Raw genomic sequence first — 24532 nt, 5'->3', positions numbered from 1 at the left:
ATATCTTCATTGCTGTGCACAGGCTTTCTCTAGTTGCAGCGAGCAGGGGCTACTCTTCATTGCAGTGTGTGGGCTTCTCATTGCGGTGGCTTCTCTTGTTGCGGAGCACGGGTTCTAGGTGCGTGGGCTTCAGTAGTTGTGGCGCGTGGGCTTCAGTAGTTGTGGCACGCAGGCTCAGTAGTTGTGGCTCGCGGGCTCTAGAGCACAGGCTCAGTAGTTGTGGCGCACAGGGTTAGTTGTTCCTCAGCATGTGGGATCTTCCCGGACCAGGGCTCAAACCTGTGTCCCCTGCATTGGCAGGCGGATTCTTAACCACTGCACCACCAGGGAAGTCCCCATCCCTGTTTATTTTAATTGAAAGAATGGTAGTTCCTTAAATATGTATTGTAGGTCATTTAGAAATTAGCCAAAATCATGCCCTCAAAAAAATCAATCAATCAGTCAGTCAATCCAGGTCTGAAAAGAAATGGGGCTGTGGGAAAAGTAAGTATTTGAATAAAACACCAATTTTAGCTTCTCAGGGAAGTTAGGACCCCCAAGTGGCTGAGGACATGCCACAGTGAATTTTTTTGTTTAAACTTCCATGATTTATATCACTTGTGAATGAGTCGTAGGATTTTAGAGCTGATTCAGAGTTCAGAACCAATCCATTGTCTAGCCAAATCTTCACCAAACTTTTGAGCTCACACCCCCATTAGTAAAAAAAGAAAAACCGTAAGCATTTTGCCCCAGTTCCCTCTGTCCTTCATGAAACAGCAGAGCAGGCGTGTGGGAGGGGTGTTCTAGGCGGTTCTTCCTCTGGGTCCCCCACCCCGTGCCCACTCCTGGCCCCCATTTCACAGTGGATGAGGCTGGAGCCCGGGAGGTGAGAGATGGGCTCGACCCAACCGAGGTGTCACCTTGACCCCCGGCAGTCTGGAAGCATCTTTGAATCATAGAATTTTATTTTTCTTAACTTAGTATCATAGAAACACTCAGAAGTGCACAGAAGGGGAGGGGAGCAGCGTGCACCCCTCGTGCCTGCCGCCCGGTTCCAGCCACGTCCCCCTCGGTCCAGCTTCTCTCTGACTTTGGGGGTGGGGTGGGAAGAGCTGGGGTACTCAAAGCAAATCCAAGATTCCCTGTCCTTCCACTTGTCACTTCTACAGTGTGTGTCACTAACACACGCAAACTTTTTAAAAATGTAACTCAAATACCATTAAGCACGTAACAAAGTTGCCATGAATTCCTTGATTCTCGGGGATTCAGCAGGGATTCGGTTTCCCTGCTGTGCTGAGGGACACCCTCCTTCTGGCTGAAGTGCCAGAGTCCTGGCCCAGTCCGCTCGTGGGGTCGCCGTGGCTCCACGGCCCTGGTCGGTGGGGCCTCCTCTGGGCCGCCGGCCGGGTGCAGGGGCGGCTGATGGTGCCCCGCCCTCTCCACAGCGCCTGTACGGGGAGCGCCTGCTGCAGTGCGTGCAAGCCGTGGTGTCCGTGAGCCGGGAGGACTGCCGAGGCGCCGGCGTGCCGCTCATGGAGGTGCTGGTGACCGTCCTGGCGCTGTGGGGACCCGCGGGCCTTGGTGCCAAGGTGAGGGGGCCCTCCTGCTTTGCCTCAGCCCCTGGATGGGAGGCTGCCATCTGTCAGTCTCTGCTGTCAAACTCCAAGCCTCGGGCTTGCCCAGCGAACTGGCTACCTTAGATGAAAGAGTCTAGAACATGCGGGGTGATTCGTTCTCTAGGCGGCCTCAGGGGCACACGGGATTTTAAATTCCCTCCAACTGCCCATTGGCTTCAGGATCTCAGAGTGAGGCCGCCTGCTTAATCTTGGAGAAACAGGCAAGAAACGAGGCCTCCCTCGTCTTACATCTGCGTTTGAGTGAGGTTAAGAATACACACGTGAAAAAAAAAAAAAAAAAAAAAAAAAGAATACACACGTGTACCGGAGGTCAGGAGAGAAAATAATACCATGAATTTCCTATTTAGTTGCAGCCCAGCTTTACACATTGTTTCCATTCCCCTGGCTCTGTTTTGTTTTTTTTTTTCAAATTCTTTTCTCCATTGAACTTCCTTGCTTCTTTATTGTTTGGGCCGTGCCACATGGCACGTGGAATCTTAGTTCACCAAACAGGGATCGAACCTGCATCCCCTGAATTGGAAACACGGTGTCTTAACCACTGGACCGCCGGGGAGGTGCCCCCCCCCCCGCCAGGCTCTGTATTTAACTTAAAATCTTCTGACATCCAGCTCCCTGCGGCTGCGAGGACCATCCAGAGACCCGGCTGTCCGACCACTTCTCCCCAAACTGAGAACTCGGCTTCTCCTCCTGGTTCTCTCTCCCCCTCTCCATCCACACTGTGTCCGGGAGGCTCCCCGCCTGCCCTCCCCTTCCCCTGGGCCTTCCTAAACTGTGTTTTCTTTCTCTCTTAAAAAACCCCCTTTCCGAAGGGCACGTGTCTGAGCAGGGAGGTCATCACTGTAGGGCTGTATATAGTAGAAAAGCTGAGTCTGTCGTTACGGGTGAGTCTGCAGGCCAGACTGGGGCCCCGGGACAGCTGCACAGAGTGCTGGGGGCATCCTGTTCCTAAAGCCCTAGGGAGAGGAAGGTTCGGTCCTCCCTCTCCTCTGTGCCCGCGGAGCAGCAGACACGCTGTCGCCGGCAGTCTGGTCAGGTGAAGAACTCTGAGAGCGAGGACGTGGGCCCATCTTTGGCACCCATGGTTTAAGTCTGTTCAGTGCAGTCGCTGAAACCGCCTGCTCCTCCTTCTCCACAGATGGAGCCTGGCTGGGACTCCAGGGTGAGCCTCCCGCCCTGCAGGGACTGCCCTGCCCCGGGTGGCGCATCATGGGGGGTGGGGGGACTGTGCCTGAACTGCCTGTAGATGCTCGTTTGTCCATTTCATTATTTCTCATACAGACAAGAGGGGCGTCGTGGGAGCCCCGGGCCACGTGGCGTGTGCCCGAGTGGCTCTCCCTCCCTCAGGTGGTGAGGACGGGTCTCCAGTGGGGTCTGTGAGTCCCAAGATCAGCTTGTCCCAGCCTGTGACTTGCTCCCCCAGGTTCAGGAGACGCTGGCTGAGCTGGCTGCGGTGGAGAGCGTGGACGGCAGCCAGGACCTCTTCCGGGCTCACGTGGGCCCCCTCCTGGAGTGGCTGGCTGCCTCGCACCAGGACTGGACCAGCCACTCCACAGGGCTCCTGCAGTTTGACGTGGTGCTCGCTCACTCAGGTGAGCCTCAGACAGTCGCCCCGGGCGGGGTTTGGAGCGCTGGTCCCGTGGTGGCCCCAGCAGCCCCGGCACAGACTGGCAGAGCTGCTCAGCACCCCCCGGGAGGCGGCACGCCAAGGCCTGATTCTTCAGAGTCACTCACGGTCACTCTCGACCTGTGGAGAACAGCTGTTTTAAGGAACAAAACCTTAATTTAAAAGATGCTGCGGGGCTTCCCTGGTGGCGCAGTGGTTGAGAGTCCACCTGCCGATGCAGGGGACACGGGTTCGTGCCCCGGTCCGGGAGGATTCCACATGCCGTGGAGCGGCTGGGCCCGTGAGCCATGGCCTCTGGGCCTGGGCGTCCGGAGCCTGTGCTCCGCAAGGGGAGAGGCCACAACAGTGAGAGGCCCGCGTACTGCAAAAAAAAAAAAAAAAAAAAAGATGCTGCGAACTTTATAGTGAAGACTTGCTGTAACGTGGGTCTTTAAAGTCTTCCCAGGCACACATTTTTATGTTAAACCTTTTTTTTTGGGGGGGGGAAGAATTAGTTCAAGAGTGTGACATAGGACCAATGTACGTTTTTAATTTTGTTTATTTATTTGGCTGCGTCGGGTCTTAGTTGCGGCATGCGGAATCTTTCGTTGTAGCACGTGGGCTCTTCATTGCAGCACACAGGCTTCTCTGGTTGTGGCGCATGGGCTTCTCTCTAGTTGTGGCGCATGGGCTCAGTAGTTGTGGCATATGGGCTGCAGAGTGCGCCAGCACAGTAGTTGTGGCACGTGACCTTAGTTGCCCTGCAGCATGTTCATTCCTGGACCAGTGATTGAACCTGCATCCTCTGAATGGGAAGGCAGATTCTTTTTTTTTTTTTTTTTTTTTTTTTTTTTGCGGTACGCGGGCCTCACTGTTGTGGCCTCTCCCCTTGCGGAGCACAGGCTCTGGACGCTCAGGCTCAGCGGCCATGGCTCACAAGCCCAGCCGCTCCACGGCATGTGGGATCTTCCTGTACCGGGGCACGAACCCATGTCCCCTGCATCAGCAGGCGGACTCTCAACCACTGCGCCACCAGGGAAGCCCGGGAAGGCAGATTCCTAACCACTGGGCAACCAGGGAAGTCCCTATGTTAAACCTTGAAAGCGTGACTTTGCATGGCATCCTGTGTGGCCCGTGCTCGTCCCCCAGGTGCTGCCTACCCTCTGTGCCCGCTTGGCCTCCCGCCCCAGGGATTAGGGTAGGACCGGCAGGGCAGCGGGACTCCGAGCCCACGGTCTTGCACGCCATGCTCCTGGCCACAGTGCCCCCTGGCAGAAGCAGAGCTTTGGGCTACAGTGGACCCTCCAGTCACGCTTGTTTTGCTTTGACCCTGGGCTTTGAGGTGATGCCTCCGAAAAGACTGAAGTCCTGACTGAGTACAGAAGTAGAAGACCGGGTGTAAACCAGAGGGCCTGAGGGTAACGTCTTCACTTCTGACACACGATGTCTTGGGTCGGCACAGGGCCTGGTGGGGAGGGCAACTGGTGACCCGATTCTTCTGAGCTGCGGCTCACGTCTAGACCCCGGAGACTGTGTTCTCCCCATCACGTGACGGTCCAGGTCCTGAGCACCGTCACTGCGTCTGGGATCCTTCCAGGCTTGGGGACAGTGGCACAATTTGTTCATCTAGTAACAGGCATGGGAAAGGATGCTGGCGGCCAGGCTCAGGGTCAGACATCAAGCAGCCAACGTGGTCTGAATGATGGGTTTTGGTTGGCCTTTAAAAGATTGCGTGGGGACTTCCCTGGTGGCACAGTGGTTAAGAATCTGCCTACCAATGAAGGGGACACAGGTCCAAGCCCTGGTCCGGGAAGATCCCACATGCCGCGGAGCAACTAAGCCCATGCGCCACAGCTAGTGAGCCTGTGCTGTAGAGCCCACGAGCCACAACTACTGAGCCCGCGCACCACAACTACTGAGCCCGCATGCCTAGAGCCCATGCTCCACAGCAAGAGGAGCCACCACAATGAGAAACACGTGCACCGCAACAAAGACCCAACACAGCCAAAAATAAATAAATTTAAAAAATAAATTAAAAAAAAAAGTTTGCTTGACTTTAAATTTTTTTAAGAATTTGGTAAGATGTAGGGGAAAAAAAAAGTTTACATACCGAACAATTAGAGCCATGGGGTGGGAGGGTCAAAGGGAGAGGCGGAACCTGGCGTCCTGTGCTGAGAGCATCCTTCCCGGAGCTGAGGGTGCATGTCCGCTGGCCGTGCCCAGCATGCGCCTTCACTCGCGGCCAGAGCGGCTGCGGGGCTCCCGTCCTCCCCTCCTCCTGCCACGTAGGAATGAGGCCCCTGTCTGTGCTCTAGGCCCTGCCCTCGGAGAAGCCTTGCCCCAGCTGGTCCCCATCCTCAGGAGCTGCCTCCAGCCAGCCCGGGACCCACCCATGCGCCTGAAGCTGTTCTCCACCCTGACGGAGCTGCTGCTGGGAGCCAGGGAGACGGTGGACTCGCAGGGGTAGGTCGGCTCCACCCACACGCGGTCCCGCCATGCTGCCCCCCACGCGGTCCCTCATGCTGCCCCCCATGCAGTCGCCCATGCTGTCCCCCACGCGGTCCCCCATGCTGCCCCCCACGCAGTCGCCCATGCTGCCCCCACGCGGTCCCCGCCATGCTGCCCCCCACGTGGTCCCCCCATGCTGCCCCCCACGTGGTCCCCCCATGCTGTCCCCCAATGCTGTCCCCCACGCGGTCCCCGCCATGCTGCCCCCCACGTGGTCCCATGCTGCCCCCATGCTGCCCCCCACGCGATCCCCCATGCTGCCCCCTACGCGGTCCCCCCATGCTGTCCCCCACACGGTCCCCCATGCTGCCCCCCACGCAGTCGCCCATGCTGCCCCCACGCGGTCCCCCCATGCTGCACCCCACGCAGTCCCATGCTGCCCCCCACGCAGTCCCATGCTGCCCCCCATGCTGCCCCCCACGCAGTCCCCCATGCTGCCCCCCACGCAGTCCCCCATGCTGCCCCCCACGTGGTCCCCCATGCTGCCCCCCACACGGTCCCCGCCATGCTGCCCCCCACGCGGTCCCCCATGCTGCCCCCCACGCGATCCCCCATGCTGCCCCCCATGCGATCCCCCATGCTGCCCCCCATGCTACCCCCGACGCGGTCCCGCCATGCTGCCCCCCACGTGGTCCCATGCTGCCCCCCATGCTACCCCCCACGCAGTCCCCCCATGCTGTCCCCCACGCGGTCCCGCCATGCTGCCCCCCATGCGGTCCCCCATGCTGCCCCCCGTGGTCCCCCCATGCTGCCCCCACGCGATCCCCCATGCTGCCCCCCACGCGGTCCCCCCATGCTGCCCCCAACGTGGTCCCCCCATGCTGCCCCCCACGCGGTCCCTGCCATGCTGCCCCCCACGCGATCCCCCATGCTGCCCCCCACGCGGTCCCATGCTGCCCCCCACGCGGTCCCACCATGCTGCCCCCCACATGGTCCCCCATGCTACCTCCCACGCGGTCCCCCATGCTGCGCCCCACGTGGTCCCCCCATGCTGCCCCCCACGTGGTCCCATGCTGCCCCCATGCTACCCCCCACGCGGTCCCATGCTGCCCCCATGCTACCCCCCACGCGGTCCCATTCTGCCCCCCATGCTGCCCCCCATGCGGTCCCCCCATGCTGCCCCCTACGTGGTCCCCCCATGCTGCCCCCTACGTGGTCCCATGCTGCCCCCATGCTACCCCCCACGCGGTCCCCCCATGCTGTCCCCCAATGCTGTCCCCCATGCGGTCCCGCCATGCTGCCCCCCATGCTACCCCCCACGCGGTCCCCCCATGCTGCACCCCACGCGGTCCCCCATGCTGCCCCCCACGCGATCCCCCATACTTCCCCCCACGAGGTCCCCCATGCTGCCCCCCACGCGGTCCCCCCATGCTGCCCCCCACGCGGTCCCCCATGCTGCCCCCCACGCGGTCCCGCCATGCTGCCCCCCACGCGGTCCCCCATGCTGCCCCCCACGCGGTACCCCCATGCTGCCCCCCACGCGGTCCCCCATGCTGCCCCCCACGCGGTCCCCCCATGCTGCCCCCCACGCGGTCCCCCCATGCTGCCCCCACGCGGTCCCCCATGCTTCCCCCCACGCGGTCCCCCATGCTTCCCCCCACGCGGTCCCCCCATGCTGCCCCCCACGCGGTCCCCCCATGCTGCCCCCCAACGCTGTGCTGCGGCTGAGTGGTCCCCATGTGCCCCCACACTGAGGTCTCAGGTGGGACCTGGGGTGACCCTGAGCTCTGGGTCCTGCCGTCGGGCGGCTCCCCACACAACCAGCACCCCAGGGAAACGGCGTAGTCCTGGCAGCAAGTGCACCGCATAGAGAGACACTAAATCAGTCGCGTTCTTGTGGTTGTTAAAATTCCGTTGAATGAAAAAGTTTTAGGGAATGTTAACTACTAATAGTTTATACATTAGCTGTTCTCAGCTTTAAAAGGCTTCTGGTACCTTTCAGGCCTCACAGAGAATTGACTGAATGACCGTTAAAGGTTAGAACTTAGGAAACTCCTGTCCTCCAGGGGGATGAGGCAGCGTAAACACCTGGGCCTCCAGCTCGGGGCTCCGAAGGGAAGGAGGCGGGCGACCCAGGCTGGATGTGAGGCCCCGAGCAGAGCCGTCTGCAGGCCCCGCCCTCTCCCTTTGCAAAGCGACACAGCGTCCGGGCAGGATGGGCTGTGGGGCGTCAGGCAGTGAGATGCTGTTTGCTCTATGGGGACCCGTCCCCTGAGAGGGAGCAAATCTTTGTCCTCGGCCTGTCCTGGACTTTCCTGGGGAAATAACGGGTCATTATTCAGACTTCACTTCTCTGGATGTTACTCTGATCTCTGCTCTTGGGCCTTTAGCCAGCCCATTGTATTGCAGGAAATTTTATTTCCTGCTTGTCTGCAAAGACTTCAAGGGTTAGAAGAGACTATGAAAAGGTTACTGAGTCGGGTCTGCCAGCTGCCCCGTGAGGAAAGAGCCGGCGGATCAGTCACTACCCCTCGGGGCCCCTGCTCCGCTGCGTCCCCCTGAGGACAAGGAAAGAAGCCCCCACTCTTGAACTGAGTTCCCTCAAGAAGCTGCTCTTGAAGTCTTCTTGTGGAAGGAAACCGCTATCAGGAGAAGAAAGTTGTTCAATTTACAATTATCTAATGCAAGTATTAACTGTTTTTACAGGCAGGAAAGATTTTGTAAAGCAACACCTGCTTGGTTTTGAACCTCAGGGTTACAAAGTGCAGAGTCTGAGATAGCAAAGGACCGCGGCCCCTCCTCACCCCACCCCACCCCACCCCCGAAAGCGCCTCTGGCACCGGCACACCCAGGTGGTGCAGGGCTCCCAGCCAGAGGACGGCGGGGGCAGGGGCACCCTGGCTGGAGTGCGATCCCCCAGTGAAGGAGGCCTGCTCCCCTCTCTGGGCGCCCAGACACCACCCAGTGCTGTCCCCTGTGCGAGCTTCTCCCGCAGGGGGAGGCCCAGATGCTGATGGCTCTGGAGGAGCCGGTGGGCCTGCCTGGGCTGGGCTTCCTGGTCTCGGGGCCCAGCTGCGTTTGAACAGGTGTGCATCCTCTGGACGCAGGGTACTCATTCTTGGGGAGTCCAGTGCCTTTTCTGCTCCCAGCATATCACTGGAGTCCCGCTGCCTGTCCCTCCTCACGGCCAGCGCTCGGACCTCAGGCCCTCGTGGCCACGTCGCCTGGGCCGCCTCAGCCAGGACACGGGACTGAGCTTTCCAGAGAGTCCCCTGGTGAATCCCTTTGCAGGGAACAGCAGCTCCTTGCTAAAAAACTAAAGCACGCAGAAAACCTTGAAATGTGTGTGAGTTGTCCTGCACCAGGTCCACTGTCGGAGGCGCCGGTGGCTCTGGAGTGCCCCCTGCTGGGGGCACGGCGCAGCCGTGGGCTCACAGGCCTTCACGCTGGTCCAGGTGCTGGTCCAGGTCCGGAAGCAGCTGGTGCTGGAGGCGGGAGCCCCCTGTGAAGCGTGCTCCGGAATGACCCTGGGAAGCAAGTCAATGAGTGCTTTGTTCGTCAGAACACGTCTTGCTCCATCAGCAGAGGCCTGTGGGGTACAGGAGTCGTACGGAGGGCTGAGGCTTTTCCCCGGGCTTTTGGACAGGGCCTCACGTGTGGCTCCGCTGCTGGGTGGCCAGGCCAGCCAGTGGAGCTCAGGGCTGGGATTTCGTTTTGCTTTGTGTTTGTCCTGACGGCGTGTCGAGAGGAAGGTCCCCGACTATGTTGGCGGGAACATCCGTGTCTCCCGGTGTCTTGACACATGAGACCGTAGGTGCAGCCCCAGGGTGCCCTCTTGCCAAGGTAGTGGGCGTGGTCAGAGGGGCCTCACGTGGTCGCAGGGACCTCGAGGCCCCTCTCTGTAAGGTTGCCGCCTGTGGGAGTGACTTGCCGCCCCATCGGTGCTCAGGGTAGCGCAGCCACCCTTTTCTTAGATCCAGGAGGGGTGTTGGGGAAGCCCCTCGGCCACAGAGTGGGAGGAGGCTGGAATACACCCCCAGCCCCAGGGTCCAGTCCCAGGAGAGGCGGCAGGAGCCCGAGTGCAGCCCTGCCCCGTCATAGCCGTGGGAGAGAGCCCCACGTCCCCTCCCTGGCCACTACCTCGGGGAGCGGGGGCTCTCATTCAACGTCCAGTGTTCAATTTCCACTTGTTTTGTCTGTTTGGCCTTTTCCCTCCACCCAGTCCGTTTCCCAAACGGAAGCGCTTCCTTCGGGGAGTCTGGGTGCCCCCCTCACCCACTCTCTCCTGCTTCCGCTCCAGACAGTTCCATGGCTACCTGGACACCCTGATCAAGGACATCTTCGTCCCCAATCTGCAGTGGCACGCGGGGAGGACGGCTGCAGCCATCCGTACAGCGGCTGTGTCCTGCCTGTGGGCGCTCATCAGCAGCGGGGTCCTGTCAGATGAGCAGGTAGGCTCGTTCGTCCTGGACCCAAGAGGGGAACAGGCTGTGCCCTGGGCTTCTGGCACCTGTCTGGCGCACCTGCCGCAGGTGAAGAGCGCTCACCTGAGCTCCTGTCCTGATAGCGGCAGCAGATGCTCCCAGACAGACCGAGGGGACGGGACTATGGGGCCGGAGGGCGAGCAGAGGTCTGGGGGGAAAGCCTGTTGTTTCCTTGGGTCACCTGGGGTTTTCTGAAGTGATTGTTACTGTTTACAAGAAAAGAATTTCATCACAGGAGTCTGACTCAAGAGCGTTGTTTGTATTCATATTTCCAGTTAGATGAGGAATTGAGGAAACAGTAGAAGTAGGGAAAACATTGTGGTACCTGAATAGCTGTTATTTAAGTTGAAATGTCCCCCAAACTTTACTGGACACGATACCCAGTCCTGCTAGTAAGTAGTGGGCTGTGTAGGATCGGTGCCTAAGACTTCCTGAATAACAGATTTTTTAAAAACCAACTGACCGATGTTCAAATTATCTGGATTTTAAAATCAAGATTCAGGTCTGCTTCTTACATAGAAATTTCAAAGTAGCTTTCCAGACTCAATCATACTTGCATCAAAACCAAGTCTTGGTGGGCTTCCCTGGTGGCGCAATGGTTGAGAGTCCTCCTGCCAATGCAGGGGACACGGGTTCGTGCCCCAGTCCGGGAAGATCCCACATGCCGCGGAGCAGCTGGGCCCTTGAGCCACGGCCGCTGAGCCTGCGCATCTGGAGCCTGTGCTCTCCAACGGGAGAGGCCATAACAGTGAGAGGCCCGCGAACCGCAAAAAAAAAAAAAAAAAAAAAAAAAAGTCTTAGGGCTTCCCTGGTGGCGCAGTGGTTGAGAGTCCGCCTGCCGAGGCAGGGGACACGGGTTCGTGCCCTGGTCGGGGAAGATCCCACATGCCACAGAGCGGCTGGGCCTGTGAGCCATGGCCGCTGAGCCTGCGCGTCCGGAGCCTGTGCTCCGCAACGGGAGAGGCCACAACAGTGGGAGGCCCGCGTACCGCAAAAAAATAAAAATAAAAATAAAAACAAGTCTCTTCAGTGATGGGCAACAAAGTACACAGTGCATGAGTAGCAGTCTCTGTCACCAGGGAGGCACCAGCCGTGACCCACAGCTTGTGTGGTTTTTTTTATTGCAGATACAGGAAGTGCAGGAAATGTTGATGCCTCAAGTTCTAACCACCCTGGAAGAAGATTCTCAGATGACTCGATTAATTTCATGCCGAATCATTAACGTATTTTTAAAGACCTCTGATGGTGTGACTGATCCAGACAAATTCATCAAGATATATCCTGGTAGGACATTCTTCTTTTCCAAATCATATGCCTCTGTTTGTTTGACAGTTGTTTCTTTTGTAGGAAATATAGAAAATGCTACTTTGACTTCTGGTCAGGTTGGTGCTATGAGTCTAAATGTGGATGTGACAGGTATGATGTCACTGAATGTCACTGAATAAGTAACATAGCACGAGAAACAGGACAGACGTCTTGTGGACCGGAATTGCGGGGTGGGTGGGAGCATAGACGCCCACGGCGGGCGGGGTACCACCCTGTGGCCTTCGGTGTGAGGGCTCCAGCCCTGCTTCGCGTCCCCCGTGTCACTGCCTCTTGGAGCCTGAGAGCACCGATGAGTCCCGGCCACAGAAGTGAAACCCAGCCCCGGCCCCGAGCGGAGCAGCGTCGCTGGAGGTGGGCCTGCAGCCGAGAAGCTCAGGGGCTGGTGGGTGTGCCCACACTGGGGGAAGGTGGAAGGTACAAGCCCTCAGTGCCATCTTCTCCACGTGTGGTTGGGATCCGCGGAAATCTACAAGGGTAACAGCCGTTCCAAACGAGTTGAGCACTTCCTGCGGCACGGGCCACGTCTGGCCCCAAGGGTGGCAAGAAGCAGCCCCTGAAGCAGCCCAGGAGGCGGACGAGGAAGACCAGGCGTGCCGGCAGAAACAGGAGCCGAAGAAACGAGGAGCTGAGAGCAGAGGCCGCGCGCCGGGGAAGGGCCCCCTGTCCACAGGCGGAATTAACAAATCTGGCAAAAAGGGTTCCTCATGCCTGAGGCAGTGGTGACCCTTAGCCCCTCCTGTGTAAACATCTGGATTCCCTGCTGTAACATCTGTTGCTGCCTACGGCTAGAATGAAGTGTTATCTTGGAACCTATCCGCATGTGTAAGAATAAACTTTTGTAAAAAGTAAAAAATCAAGTTGAGAAACAGATGGAAGCAGGAACACAGAAACCCTGGGAGCAACGATGGGGGCGGGGCTGAGTCTCTAAAAGACGCCAGTCGCCAGTCGTAGGGGCAGGCGCGTCGCGTAGGTCTGTGAGAAGAGCACGCACTGATAGAAGCCTCACCCATTCACAGGAGGCGTTTCTGCGGGTCGGGAAGGACTGTTCGTCCACTTTCAGCAGTGGGACATCTGGTCCCAGAGGCTCAGCAGAAACATAGCTGACGTAGCTGGTGGCCGACGTGTCACCGGGCCCTCAGCTCTGTCCCCAGAGCCACGGTGGGCAGAAAGCGGGGTCAGCAGACGCCCTTCCTGTGCTGTCTGCTGCTTGGGGAGGATGGGGCGTGAGGCCTGTGTGTGACTCTGAGTCTGAGCATCTCGGAGCCGGGGGGACCCCAGCCGCCTTGCAGGTCAGAGGGCGAAGACGCCCGGGCCGGGTGTGAAGCACACCTTCACTCTGTGTCCACGGAGTCCACCCCTGGGCCAGAGTGGCCGAGGGTCTCGGGACACCTGCTGCCACCAGCCCCTCCCCAGCACCCGCCTGTGGGTTTCCCAGGACGGGGGCCAGTGCTCCACAGGTGCTGGGAGCTTAGCTGGGCGCCGCCTGCCCTGGAACCTCTGCTCACACTCCTGTCTGGCCCCTCCTTGCAGAACTCTTAAAACGCCTGGATGACGTTTCCAAGGAGGTGAGGCTGGCGGCCACCTCCTCCTTGGTCACCTGGTTGGAGCGTGTCGGGAACGAGGCCGGGAAGTGTTGTTACCAGAGCAACATTCAGCACCTGTACAGGGAGCTGCTCGTGTACCTCGACGACCCTGAGAGCGCCATCCGGGATGCCGTTCTCGGTAAGAGCTTCATGCCCACGCCCGGGCCAGCCGCACGGGAGTGGCTGGCCGGGCGCCCGGACTCCCCTGGGCCCGCAGTCTTGCAACCCGTGTCCTCTGAGTTACTGCGGGTCCCAACGAGCTTGTATCCTGTGGCTTACGGCCCCTGGTGTTCACCGTGGTAGAAGTTAAAACTTGAGAAAATGTTAAGGTACTGATTAATTCGTTTAAAATAACAACCCATTACATTTTAACATAAATAACGTGGTCTTGAAAGATGTGTTTTGTGAAACAAAATAACCAGAACAGTGGCATTATTTTACATTTTTGTGAATCTCTCTAATGTCGAGCTGATAGAAAACAACCAGACGCACATCTCTGCGTTGCGTTGGTTGTGATGCGTGTCGTTTGGTTAAAGTATGTGAAAAACAAACGGCCCACACAGATGTAGTTGGAAGAGAGGAGTATCTTGATAGCGGTCCTCTTCCTTACCGCACCCTGACTGGACAGGTGGTAGTCTCCTCAAGGTTCCTTGGAGTGTAGACTCTGGAGCCACTGTGGAACCACACCTCTTCCACTCAAGTCCATTTCTCCGCCCTGCGTGCTCGCTAACGTGGACGCACTCTGTTCTCAGTGTCAAAAAGTCACTGTTGGGCTTCCCTGGTGGCGCAATGGTTGAGAGTCCGCCTGCCGATGCAGGGGACACGGGTTTGTGCCCCGGTCTGAGAGGATCCCACATGCCGCAGAGCGGCTGGGCCTGTGAGCCATGGCCGCTGCCTGCGTGTCCGGAGCCTGTGCTCCACAACGGGAGAGGCCACAGCAGTGAGAGACCTGCGTACTGTAAAAAAAAAAAAAAAAAAAGTCACTGTTGGCGTCAAGCTCAGAAAAGTCTTGGGAAGAACAGCTTCAGGAGGCTGTCAGGCTTTTGGTGGCAGAAACAAGTTTCTATAATTCTGATTACTGCTTGAAAGCTTAAATTTTATCATCAGCCACAAATACTGTCACTTATTGGCTTACAAGAAAGCATCCTGTTGAGTCCCCAAGTCTGAATCACAAGAGTCAGTTGTCACTGGTCATTCTTTCAAGTAAAAGTGGTGTCTGGGAGCTACCCAGCCCACGACCCCACTGCACACATGTGTGCCTCCCGTTTCAGCCCAGGGTGTTGAAAAGCTAAAAAGGAAGGACACGTGTCGTATCCCCTGAACCACCACCGACGTGTGAGCGAAGCCACATGGCTAAGATGGCCATAAACAGACTTCAGTTTAGAGTGGAGTTCTGAAAACTGTTGAAATAACCCAAAAGAAGTCAAGAAAGGAGAACGAGAAGGACGCAGAGTAGGGACGAACAGGAAGCAGACAGAGAGCAGGTCCAGCCACAGCGTGATCTGTGACCGCCCGCGCTGGGCGCTCGGTGCAGGGCAGACGCTGTCAGTCCCTAGAAAATCCAGACTTCATCGGAATGAGCTTACTAAAAGTTGGGTGCTCAAGGGTTGAGATTTCCTAAAGTAGATGATTTTTATGCTTCTTTGAGGACATTAACTGACTCTTGCAGTGACTCACTCCCCAGAGCCCGGCCAGTGCTCGTGCCGCCCTGGCCTTGAGCCCTCAGTGCGGCGGGCGCCCCATGAGCCGGGGGTCACGCCCTTCGTGTCACTGTGGACGGAGTTCTGACTCACACCCTCTGAAAGGTCTCAGGGCCCCCAGAAACCCTGGGGCACCCTTTGAGAGCCCCTGCCCAGGCCACCCGCAAGTTCAGGTGCCCCGTTGTGCTTTGAGTGCGGGCACCGCGTTGCTGCTCTCCGGGTAACGGAAACAAACTGTGAATTCGAGACCAATGGAAACTGCTTACAGCGGCAACAGCTGAGAGCAGACAGGTTGTCTGCCTTGGCTTTGCACCAGGGGTCGGCACGTGTGCTCGACTGGGGTTCCTGGCCAGCTGTCGCCCTCCCCATTCGTACAGACCGCACGGTTCGTACAGACGGTGAGCAGGGGGTACACAGACTCCCTCACACCTGCACCCCACCACGCACAGCCTCCCTGTGATCAGCAGCCCCCCCGGGTGCTGCATCTGGTCCAGTGAGTAAGCCTCACAGACACGCCAGTCACCCAAGTCCATGGTTTACGTCAGGGGTCACTCTGGGTGCCGCACATTGTGTGGTTTGGACAAGTATATAATGACATGTATCCATCGTTATATTCACAGTATCGTACAGAATAGTTTCACTGCCCTAAAAATCCTCTGCAGTCCACCTGTTTGTCTGTCTCCCGCCCTCCCAAACTTTAGCGACCACTGATCTTTTACTGTCTCCATAGTTTTGCCTTTTCCAGAACGTCATGTACTTAAAATCATATAGTCTGTAGCCTTTTCAAATTGGCTTCTTTCACTTAGTAATAAGCATTTGAGATTCCTCCATGTTTTCTCATGGCTTGAGAGCTCTTTTTTTTTTTTAAGCACTAATATTTCATTGTCTGAATGAACCAGTTTATTTATACATTCACCTACTGAGGAGCATCTTGGTTGCTTCCAAATTTTGGCAATTATGAATAAAGCTTCTCTAAACATCTGTGTGCAGGTTTTTTGCCAACGTAAGTTTTCAGCTCCTTTGGATAAATACCAAGGAATGTGATTGCTGGATCATATCGTAAGAGTATATTTATTTTTGTAAGAAATCACCGAACTGTCTTCCAAAGTGGCCACACTATTTTGCATTCCCACCAGCAATGATGAGAGTCCCTGTTGTTCCCCATTCGGCCAGCATGTGGCGTTCTGATTCTGGCCATTCTGATAGGTGTGTAGTGATATCTCATTTTAATTTGCATTTCTCTGGTGACATATCATGTGAAGTATCTTTTCAGAGGCTTATTTTACACCTGTATATCTTCTTTGATGAGGTGTCTGTTAAGGTCTTTGCCCCCCCCGCCTTTTTTTTTGGCAGCGTTTGGGGGCTACTCTTCATTGTGGTGCACGGGCTTCTCTTTGTGGTGGCTTCTCTTGTGGAACAGGGCTCTAGGCACGCGGGCTTAGTTGCTCTGTGGCATGTAGGATCTTCCCAGACCACGGATCGAACCCGTGTTCCCTGCATTGGCAGGCAGATTCTTAACCACTGCACCACAAGGGAAGTCCCTGGCCCATTTTTGTGTGTGTGTGTGTGGCACGCAGACCTCTCACTGTTGTGGCCTCTCCCGTTGTGGAGCACAGTCTCCGGACGCGCAGGCTCAGCGGCCATGGCTCATGGGCCCAGTCGCTTCGCGGCATGTGGGATCCTCCCAGACCGGGGCACGAACCCGTGTCCCCTGCATCAGCAGGCGGACTCTCAACCACTGCACCACCAGGGGAGCCCGTGGCCCATTTTTTAATTGGGTTGTTTGTTTTCATATTGTTGAGTTTTAAGATTTGTATATTATAGATAATAGTCCTTTATCAGATATGTCTTTCTTAAGACTTTATTGTTAATTTTTTTGTTTCCCTTTAATTTTTAATTTTTTTAATTTTTATTGGAGTAGAGTTGATTTACGATGTTGTGTTAGTTTCTGCTGTGCAGCAAAGTGAATCAGTTCTACATATACATGTATCTACTCTTTTTGAGATTCTTTCCCCATATAGGTCATTACAGAGTAATAAGTGGAGTTCCCTTTGCTATAGTTACCTAGTTTATATATGGTAGTGTGTATGTGTCAATCCCAGTCTCCCAATTTATCCCTCCCCTCTTTTCCCCGCTGGTAATCATAATTTGTTTTCTACATCTCTGATTCTATTTCTGTTTTGTAAACAAGTTCATTTGTATAATCTGAGATTCCACATATAAGCAATATCATATGATATTTGTCTTTCTTTGACTTACTTCACTTAGTATGACAATCTCTAGGTCCATCCTTGTCGCTACAAATGGCATTCTTTCATTCTTTTTTTATGGCTGAGTAATATTCCCACATCTTCTTTATCCACTCATCTGTCGATGGACATTCAGGTTGCTTCCATGTCTTGAGTATTGTAAATAGTGCTGCTATGAATATTGGGGTGCATGTGTCTTTTCAAATTGGAGTTTTTTCCAGATATATGCCCAGGAGTGGGGTTGCTGGATCATATGGTAGTTCTACTTTTAGTTTTTTGAGGAACCTCCATACTGTTCTCCATAATGGTTGTACCAATTTACATTCCCACCAACAGTGTAGGAGGGTTCCCTTTTCTCCACACCCTCTCCAACATTTATTGTTTGTAGACTTTTTGATGATGGCCATTCTGACTGGTGTGAAGTGATACCTCACTGTAGTTTTGATATGCATTTCTCTAATAATTAGCAATGTTGAGAGCATCTTTTCATGTGCCTGTTAGCCATCTGTATGTCTTCTTTGGAGAAATGTCTGTTGAGATCTTCTGCCCATTTTTGGATTGGGTTGTGTTTCTTTTGACATAGAGCTGCATGAGCTGTTTGTATATTTTAGAGATTAGTCCCTTGTTGGTCGCTTCATTTGCAAATATTTTTTCCCACTCTGTGGGTTGTCTTCGTTTTGTTTATGGTTTCCTTTGCTGTGCAGAAGCTTTTAAGTTTAATTAGGTCTCATTTGTCTATTTTTGTTTTTATTTTCATTATTCTAAGAGGTGGATCAAGAAGGATCTTGCTGTGATTTATGTCAAAGAGTGTTTTGCCTATGTTTTCTCTAAGAGTTTTATAGTGTCCTGCCTTACATTTAGGTCTTTTATCCATTTCAAGTTTATTTTTGTGTATGGTGTTAGGAAGTGTTCTAATTTCATTTTTTTACATGCAGCTGTCCAGTTTTCCCAGCACCACTTATTGAAGAGACTGTCTTTTCTCCATTGTATATTCTTGCCTCATTTGTCGTAGATTAGTTGACCATAGGTGCATGGGTTTATCTCTGGGCTTTCTATCCTGTTCCATTGATCTATATTTCTGTTTTTGTGCCAGTACCATACTGTATTGATTACTGTAGCTTTGTAGTATAGTCTGAAGTCAGGGCATCTGATTCCTCCAGCTCCGTTTTTCTTTCTCAGGATTGCTTTGGCTATTCGGGGTCTTTTATGTTTCCATATATATCAGATGTATCTTCTGCAAATATCTTCTCTCAATCTGTGGCAAAAGTTTTTAATTTTAATGAAGTCCAGCTTATCAATTATTTCTTTCATGGATTATACTTTTGGTGTTTATCTAAAAGATTATTGCCATACCAGAGGGTCACCTAGGTTTTCTCCTATGTTATATTCTAGGAGTTTTATATTTATGTTTATCATCAATTTTGAGTTAATTGTCATGAAAGAGGTAAGGTCTGTGTCTAGATTTTTTTTTTTTTTTTTTTTTTTGCTGTACGCAGGCCTCTCACTGCTGTGGCTTCTCCCATTGTGGAGCACAGGCTCCAGACACGCAGGCTCAGCGGCCATGACTCACAGGCCCAGCCGCTCCGCGGCATGTGGGATCTTCCCGGACCGGGGCACGAACCCGTGTCCCCTGCATTGGCAGGTGGACTCTCAACCACTGCGCCACCAGGGAAGCCCTGTGTCTAGATTTTTTTGTTGCTTTTTGTTTTTTGGATGTGGATGTCCATTTGTTCTATCACCATTTGTGAAAAGACTGCCTTTGCTCCATTGTATCGCCTTTATTTCTTTGTCAAAGATCAGTTGACAGTATTTATGTGGGCCTATTTCTGGTCTCTCTGTTCTGTTCCATTGATCTATTTGCCAGTACCACACTGTCTTGATTACTGTGGCTTTATAGAAAGTCTTGAAGTTGGGTAGTGTCAGTGCTCCAACTTTGTTCTTCTCCTTCAATATTGTGTTGGTTTGTTAATATCCACACAATAATTTGCTGGATTTTAATTGGGATTGCATTGAATCTGTATATAGATCAAGTTGGGAAAAACTGATATCTTGATAATAGTGAGTCTTCCTATCCATGAACATGAAATATCTCTCCATTTATTTAGTTCTTCTTTAATTTCATTCATCAGAGTTTTGTAAATTTTCTCATATAGATCTTCTATACATTTTGTTAGATTTATACCAAGGTATTTCATTTTGGAAGGTACTACTGTAAATGGAATTGTTTTAATTTCAGATTGCACTCATTCATGTCTGGTATATAGGAAAGTGATTGACTTTTTTTTTTTAATTTATTTTTGGCTGTGTTGGGGTCTTCATTGCTGTGCGTGGGCTTTCTCTAGTTGTGGCAAGTGGGGGCTACTCTTTGTTGCTGTGTGTGCGGGCTTCTCAGTGCGGTGGCTTCTCTTGTTGCGGAGCACAGGCTCTAGGTGTGCGGGCTTCAGTAGTTGTGGCTCGCGGACTCTAGAGCGCAGGCTCATAGTTGTGGCACATGTGCTTAGTTGCTCCGTGGCATGTGGGGTCTTCCCAGACCAGGGCTCGAACCCGTGTCCCCTGCATTGGCAGGTGGATTCTTAACCACTGCACCACCAGGGAAGTCCAAGTGATTGACTTTTGTATGTTAACCTTGTATCCTGCAACCTTGCTATAATCACTTATTAGTTCCAGGAGTTTGTCAGTTCTTTCCAATTTCTACATAAACGGTCATGTCATCTGTAAACAAAGACAGTTTTATTTCTTCCTTGCCAATGTGTATATTATCTTTCATTTTCTTATCTTATCGCATTAGCTAGGATACCCAGTTCGGTGTTGAAAAAGAGTGGTGAGAGGGGACATCCTTGCTTTGTTCCTGATTATATTGGGAAAGTTTCAAGTTTCTTACCCTAAGTATCGTGTTAACTGTAGGTTTTTTCCTAGATATTCATTATTGAGGGAGTTACCCTCTATTCCTAGTTTACTGAATGTTTTTACTCATGAGTGGGTGTTAGACTTTGCCAAAATGCTTTTCTGCATCTATTGATATGATCATGTGATGCCTCTTTTAGCTTGTTGATGTGATGGATTACATTAATTGATTTTTGAAATGTTGAACTAGCCTTGCATACCTGCGATAAATCTCACTTGGTCTTGGTGTGTGATGCTTTTTATACATTGTTGGATTTGATTTGCTAATATTTTGTTGAGGATTTTTGCATCTATGTTCGTGAGAAATATTGGTCTGTAGTTTTCTTTTCCTGTAGCATCTTTTTCTGAGTTTGTATCGGGGTAATGCTGGTCTCATAGGATGAGTTAGGACGTGTTCCCTGTGCTTCTATCTTCTGGAAGAGATTGCAGAGAATTGGTATCATTTCTTCCTTAAAGGTTTGGTAGAATTCGCCACTGAACTCATCTGGTTCACCTACTGGGGCTGGTGCTTTCTGTTTGGGAAGGTTATTAATTATTGATTCAATTTCTTTAACAGATATAGGTCTACTGAGATTGTCTATTCTCATGTGAGTTTTGGCAGGTTATGCCTTTCAGAGAATTGGTCCATTTCACCTAGGTTATCAAATTTGTGGGCAAAGAGTCGTTCAGAGAAACAGTTTTTGGTTTTGTGCATGATCTCTATTGATTTTCTGTTTCAGATTTCACTGATTTATGCTCTGATTCTTCTTTTCTTCCGCTAACTTTGGATTTAATTTGCTCTTTTTTCTGGTTTCCGAAGGTGGTGATTTAGATTATTGATTTTAGATCTTTTTTTTTAATGTGTGCATTCAATGGTATAAGTTTCCCTGTAAGCACTGCTTTTCACTGCATCCCACAAATTTCGATACGTTGTGTTTTCATTTTCATTTAGTTCAAAATATTTTTTAATTTTTCTTGAGATTTCTTCTTCGACCATTGTGGTATTTACAAATGTGTTGTTTAATCTCCAGATATCTGGGGATTTTCCAGTTATCTCTTTGTTACTGATGTCCAGTTCAATCCCACTGTTGTCTGAGAGCAGAGATTGTATGATTTCTGTCCTTTTATATTTGTGAAGGTGTGTTTTATGGCCCTGAATGTGGTCTATTTTAGTGAATGCTCCATGGGAGCTTGAGAAGAATGTATCCTCTGCTATTGTTGGATGAGATAGTCTATAGATATTTGCTTGATTGATGGTGCTCTTGGGTTCCGTCTGGGTGTACATACCGATTTCCTGCCTGCTGGATCCGTCCGTTTCTGAGAAAGGGGCATGGGAGCCTCCAGCCACAATAGTGGATTAATCTGTTTCTCCTCGCAGCTATCAGTTTTGCCTCACGTTGTTTGACACTCTGTTACTGGGTTCATATGTGATAAGGATCGTTATGTCTTCTTGAGAACTGACCCCTTAATCGTTATGCAATGCCCTCCTGACCCCCAATCACTTCCCTTGCTCTGCAGTCTGCTCTGTTTGTGGCTGTTGTAACTTTAATATGAAGCTAAGCTTGGCTTAATTTTTATTCCTGGCATCATAAAGGTGTTTTCCTGTTTTGCAGAGGCCCTCAAAGCAGGCAGTGTCCTCTTTCCTGACCTCCTGGTGAGAGAGATGGAGGCCGTCCTCCATAAGCATCGCTCACCCACCCACTGCGAGCAGCTGCTACAGCAGCTGCAGGCCCTGCCGCCCGCCCCGTGACCGGAGTCCCGGGAGCAGAGCCTCAGCACAGCAGCTGGGGGCAGCGAACAGCCAAGCCGCGTCCTCACCTGGACTGGGATTCGTGGCCTTTAAATCTCGTCACAGGGCACCTTTCTGTCAACAGCCGAGGACCCTCACAAGCAAGCCTTTAACAGCGAGAAGGATGTATTCTCTAAGCACCGTGCCCAGTGCTCTCCTGGGACAGTGCTTCACACCCAGCAGTTTTTGAAATAAATAACTTTCACTGAGTGGCTTCTGTATTTTATGACTAACTCATGCAATTCACTGAGAGGTCTGCCAGAAATCGACAGCCGCCTTCAGATTAAATGTCAACTTCTCATACCGAATCGGCACATTCTTGTTTTCAGTCTACGTGCACCGCTAGGTTCATGGGTTACTGGATCTTTCTTGCTTAAATGCCCACCAAGAAAGTTCTTCAGTACTTATAAAGAAAAAAGACAAAGTGATTAAAAGAAATGTTCTTTCTTTGGGTTCTGTCTACTGAAACTTAATGTCTCAGTGAAAGACTGAAAAGAATTTGAAATCTTAAGAACTATTATCAGTGAAATCTTTCCCATTTAAAATACACTGGAATTTAAAATGTTGTGTGGATATATTTGGTCACAGTATTTTTTCTTAGGTCAGTAATTCTGACAGTTGAAAATAGGATGTTGAATCAGATATAATTTTGGTTGCTCTCTTGTAAGTAGCAGTAAAGTTGTATTATATTTTCCTGCACTTTCTATCCCCAAGTGCCTAAAAGATTTCATTTTAAGTGAGTTTTATTTCCATAAGCCAAATATTTATGTTAACACAAGGGGGAAAAAATGCTGTGTTTTTTCCAAAAATCAAATACTAACACTTATGTTTTGGTATTTGAAAATATAACTTAAAATATTTATTATAACTATTCTGTATGCCTGTCTTTGTGTGTTTTGATCATTGAAATTCAGACTCATTTTTTTCCTTAGATTTAACCTCACAGCAATCACAGCCTTGAGAATCCTGGGCCTTTGGACTGAGGGGGTCCCCACTGCGCATTGTAGTGCCCTCTCTGGACACCAGGTGGCAGGAGCTCCAAACAAGTTAAGACAAGGATGTCAGCAAGGCTTCCAAGGGCTCACCCTCCGGGTGGGGGTCTGACCTGGAGAAGGGCTGAGAGCTGAACCTGCAGCACAGACCTGAGCCACTGCACCCCCGGCCCCGTGGTGACGCAACTCCTGACCGCAGTGACCCTTAAGAGTCTCTGAAGCCACAGCTTCTCTCCAAATCCCATTTCTGTCCCCCGGCTTCCTGACTGCCCTCTGCCCTCTGTATCCTCTGCGTGTCCTTCCTCAGTACTATCTGGAGCCTGTTAGAGATGCATATTATCAGGTCTTGGCCCAGACCTACTGAATCAGAGACAGTGGGCTGGGGCCCAGCGGCTGGCCCTCCAGGGGATTCTGATGTCCCTGAAGTATGGGGACCCCTGCCCTGAGAACCACGCATTTTCACATCCAGCAAGAAGCTCCATCTTCTACCTTTGGTCAGACGTTCAGTGTCACGGCTGAGAGGACACCACGTGCTCAACCCCTCACCTCCCACAGGGCAGGGGGGTCGGGTGCCCCCCCCAGCTGCCGTCCAGCCCAGCTGCCACGTGGCTGCCATGGAAGCTTAGCGGTGCGCTTTCGTTTCTGTGCCTGGTTAGGGGAACTATTCAGAGGCAGCCCTGCAGTGAGTCAGGACACCTGACACGATCTGAACAGCCTGTGAAAGGTGATTTTTATGGCCGCGCCGCACGGCTTGTGGGATCTTAGTTCCCTGACCAGGGATTGATCCCGGGCCCATGGCAATGAAAGTGCCAAGTCTTAACCACTGGACCGCCAGGGAATTCCCAAAAGAAGTTTAATTTATCGATTTGTTCTTTTATGGATTGTGCTTTTTATGCTGTATCTAGGAAGAAATTTTTGCTGTATTCAGGAAATTTTTCATTTCCTGAATTTAAGAAGCTCAAAATGTTATTTTCATAAAGATAATTTATCTATTTGCCTCTACCTATGCTGTTGTTCAAAAACAAGTTTTACTTCCTTTTAAAATCTCCTTTCTGTGACCTAAATGAAAGTACATCCTTCTAGGGCGGTGGTCCCCGACCTTTTTGGCACCAGGGACCGGTTTTGTGGAAGACAGTTTTTCCATGGAGGGGGGAGGGGATAGTTTCAGGATGATACAAGCACACTACATTTACTGTGCACTTTATTTCTATGATCATTACATTGTAATATATAATGAAATAATTATAAAACTCACCATAATGCAGAATCAGCGGGAGCCCTGAGCTCGTTTTCACTTGCCACTCACCGATAGGGTTTTGATGAGTCTGCAAGCGATTGATTGATTATGTTCTCTGTGCAGTCACACCTCTCTGCTGCTGATGATCTGCATTTGCAGCCGCTCCCCAGCGCCGGCATCACCGCCTCAGCTCCTCCTCAGATCATCGGGCACTAGATGCTCACAGGAACACGCAACCTGGGTCCCTCGCACGCGTGGCTCACAGTAGGGTTCGCGCTCCTATGAGCATGTAATGCCGCCGCTAGTCCGACAGGAGGCAGGGCTCACCCACCACTCACCTCCTGCTGTGCGCCCGGTTCCTAAGAGGGAACCCTTGTTCCCTGGTTCCCTGGTTGGGGACCCTTGTTCTAGGGTGAGTTGCTTGGTTGAAGATGACCCAACACCTACCTTTTAGGAGCCGAAGACAGCCCTGTATGTGCCAGTATGGAATGACCTCTAAAATTGTAAAAAACAAGGAACACTACACTGTGTATGGAATGCAGCATATGTAAAAGGAGAGAAGGAGCTGCCTATTTGCTTTTATGTGCGTAAGACATTTCTAGAAGGTTACAAAAGAAACTGG

At 52.3% G+C, this 24532-nt stretch overlaps 1 protein-coding gene across 2 annotated transcripts in view; it reads left to right on the top strand.

Moving 5' to 3' along the window:
* DNAAF5 (dynein axonemal assembly factor 5) overlaps positions 1 to 21890 on the top strand; it is a 38404-nt gene extending 16514 nt beyond the window's left edge. The window contains exons 7-13 of one of the 2 annotated variants that reach the window (XM_082644920.1): positions 1425 to 1568; positions 3037 to 3205; positions 5535 to 5682; positions 9968 to 10118; positions 11279 to 11435; positions 13008 to 13199; positions 21506 to 21890. In XM_082644920.1, the coding sequence (XP_082501046.1) occupies positions 1425 to 1568; positions 3037 to 3205; positions 5535 to 5682; positions 9968 to 10118; positions 11279 to 11435; positions 13008 to 13199; positions 21506 to 21642 (1098 nt within the window). In that variant the 3' untranslated portion in view covers positions 21643 to 21890. The remainder of the gene's footprint in view (positions 1 to 1424; positions 1569 to 3036; positions 3206 to 5534; positions 5683 to 9967; positions 10119 to 11278; positions 11436 to 13007; positions 13200 to 21505) is intronic. The other variant, XM_082644921.1, reaches the window with a different exon arrangement.
* Positions 21891 to 24532: the final 2642 nt, after the last annotated feature.

Source organism: Mesoplodon mirus (genome assembly GCF_964341445.2).
Source record: "Mesoplodon mirus genome assembly, chromosome: 15".
NCBI classification, from domain to species: domain Eukaryota; kingdom Metazoa; phylum Chordata; class Mammalia; order Artiodactyla; family Ziphiidae; genus Mesoplodon; species Mesoplodon mirus.
This window is presented reverse-complemented; position numbering and strand designations above follow the sequence as displayed.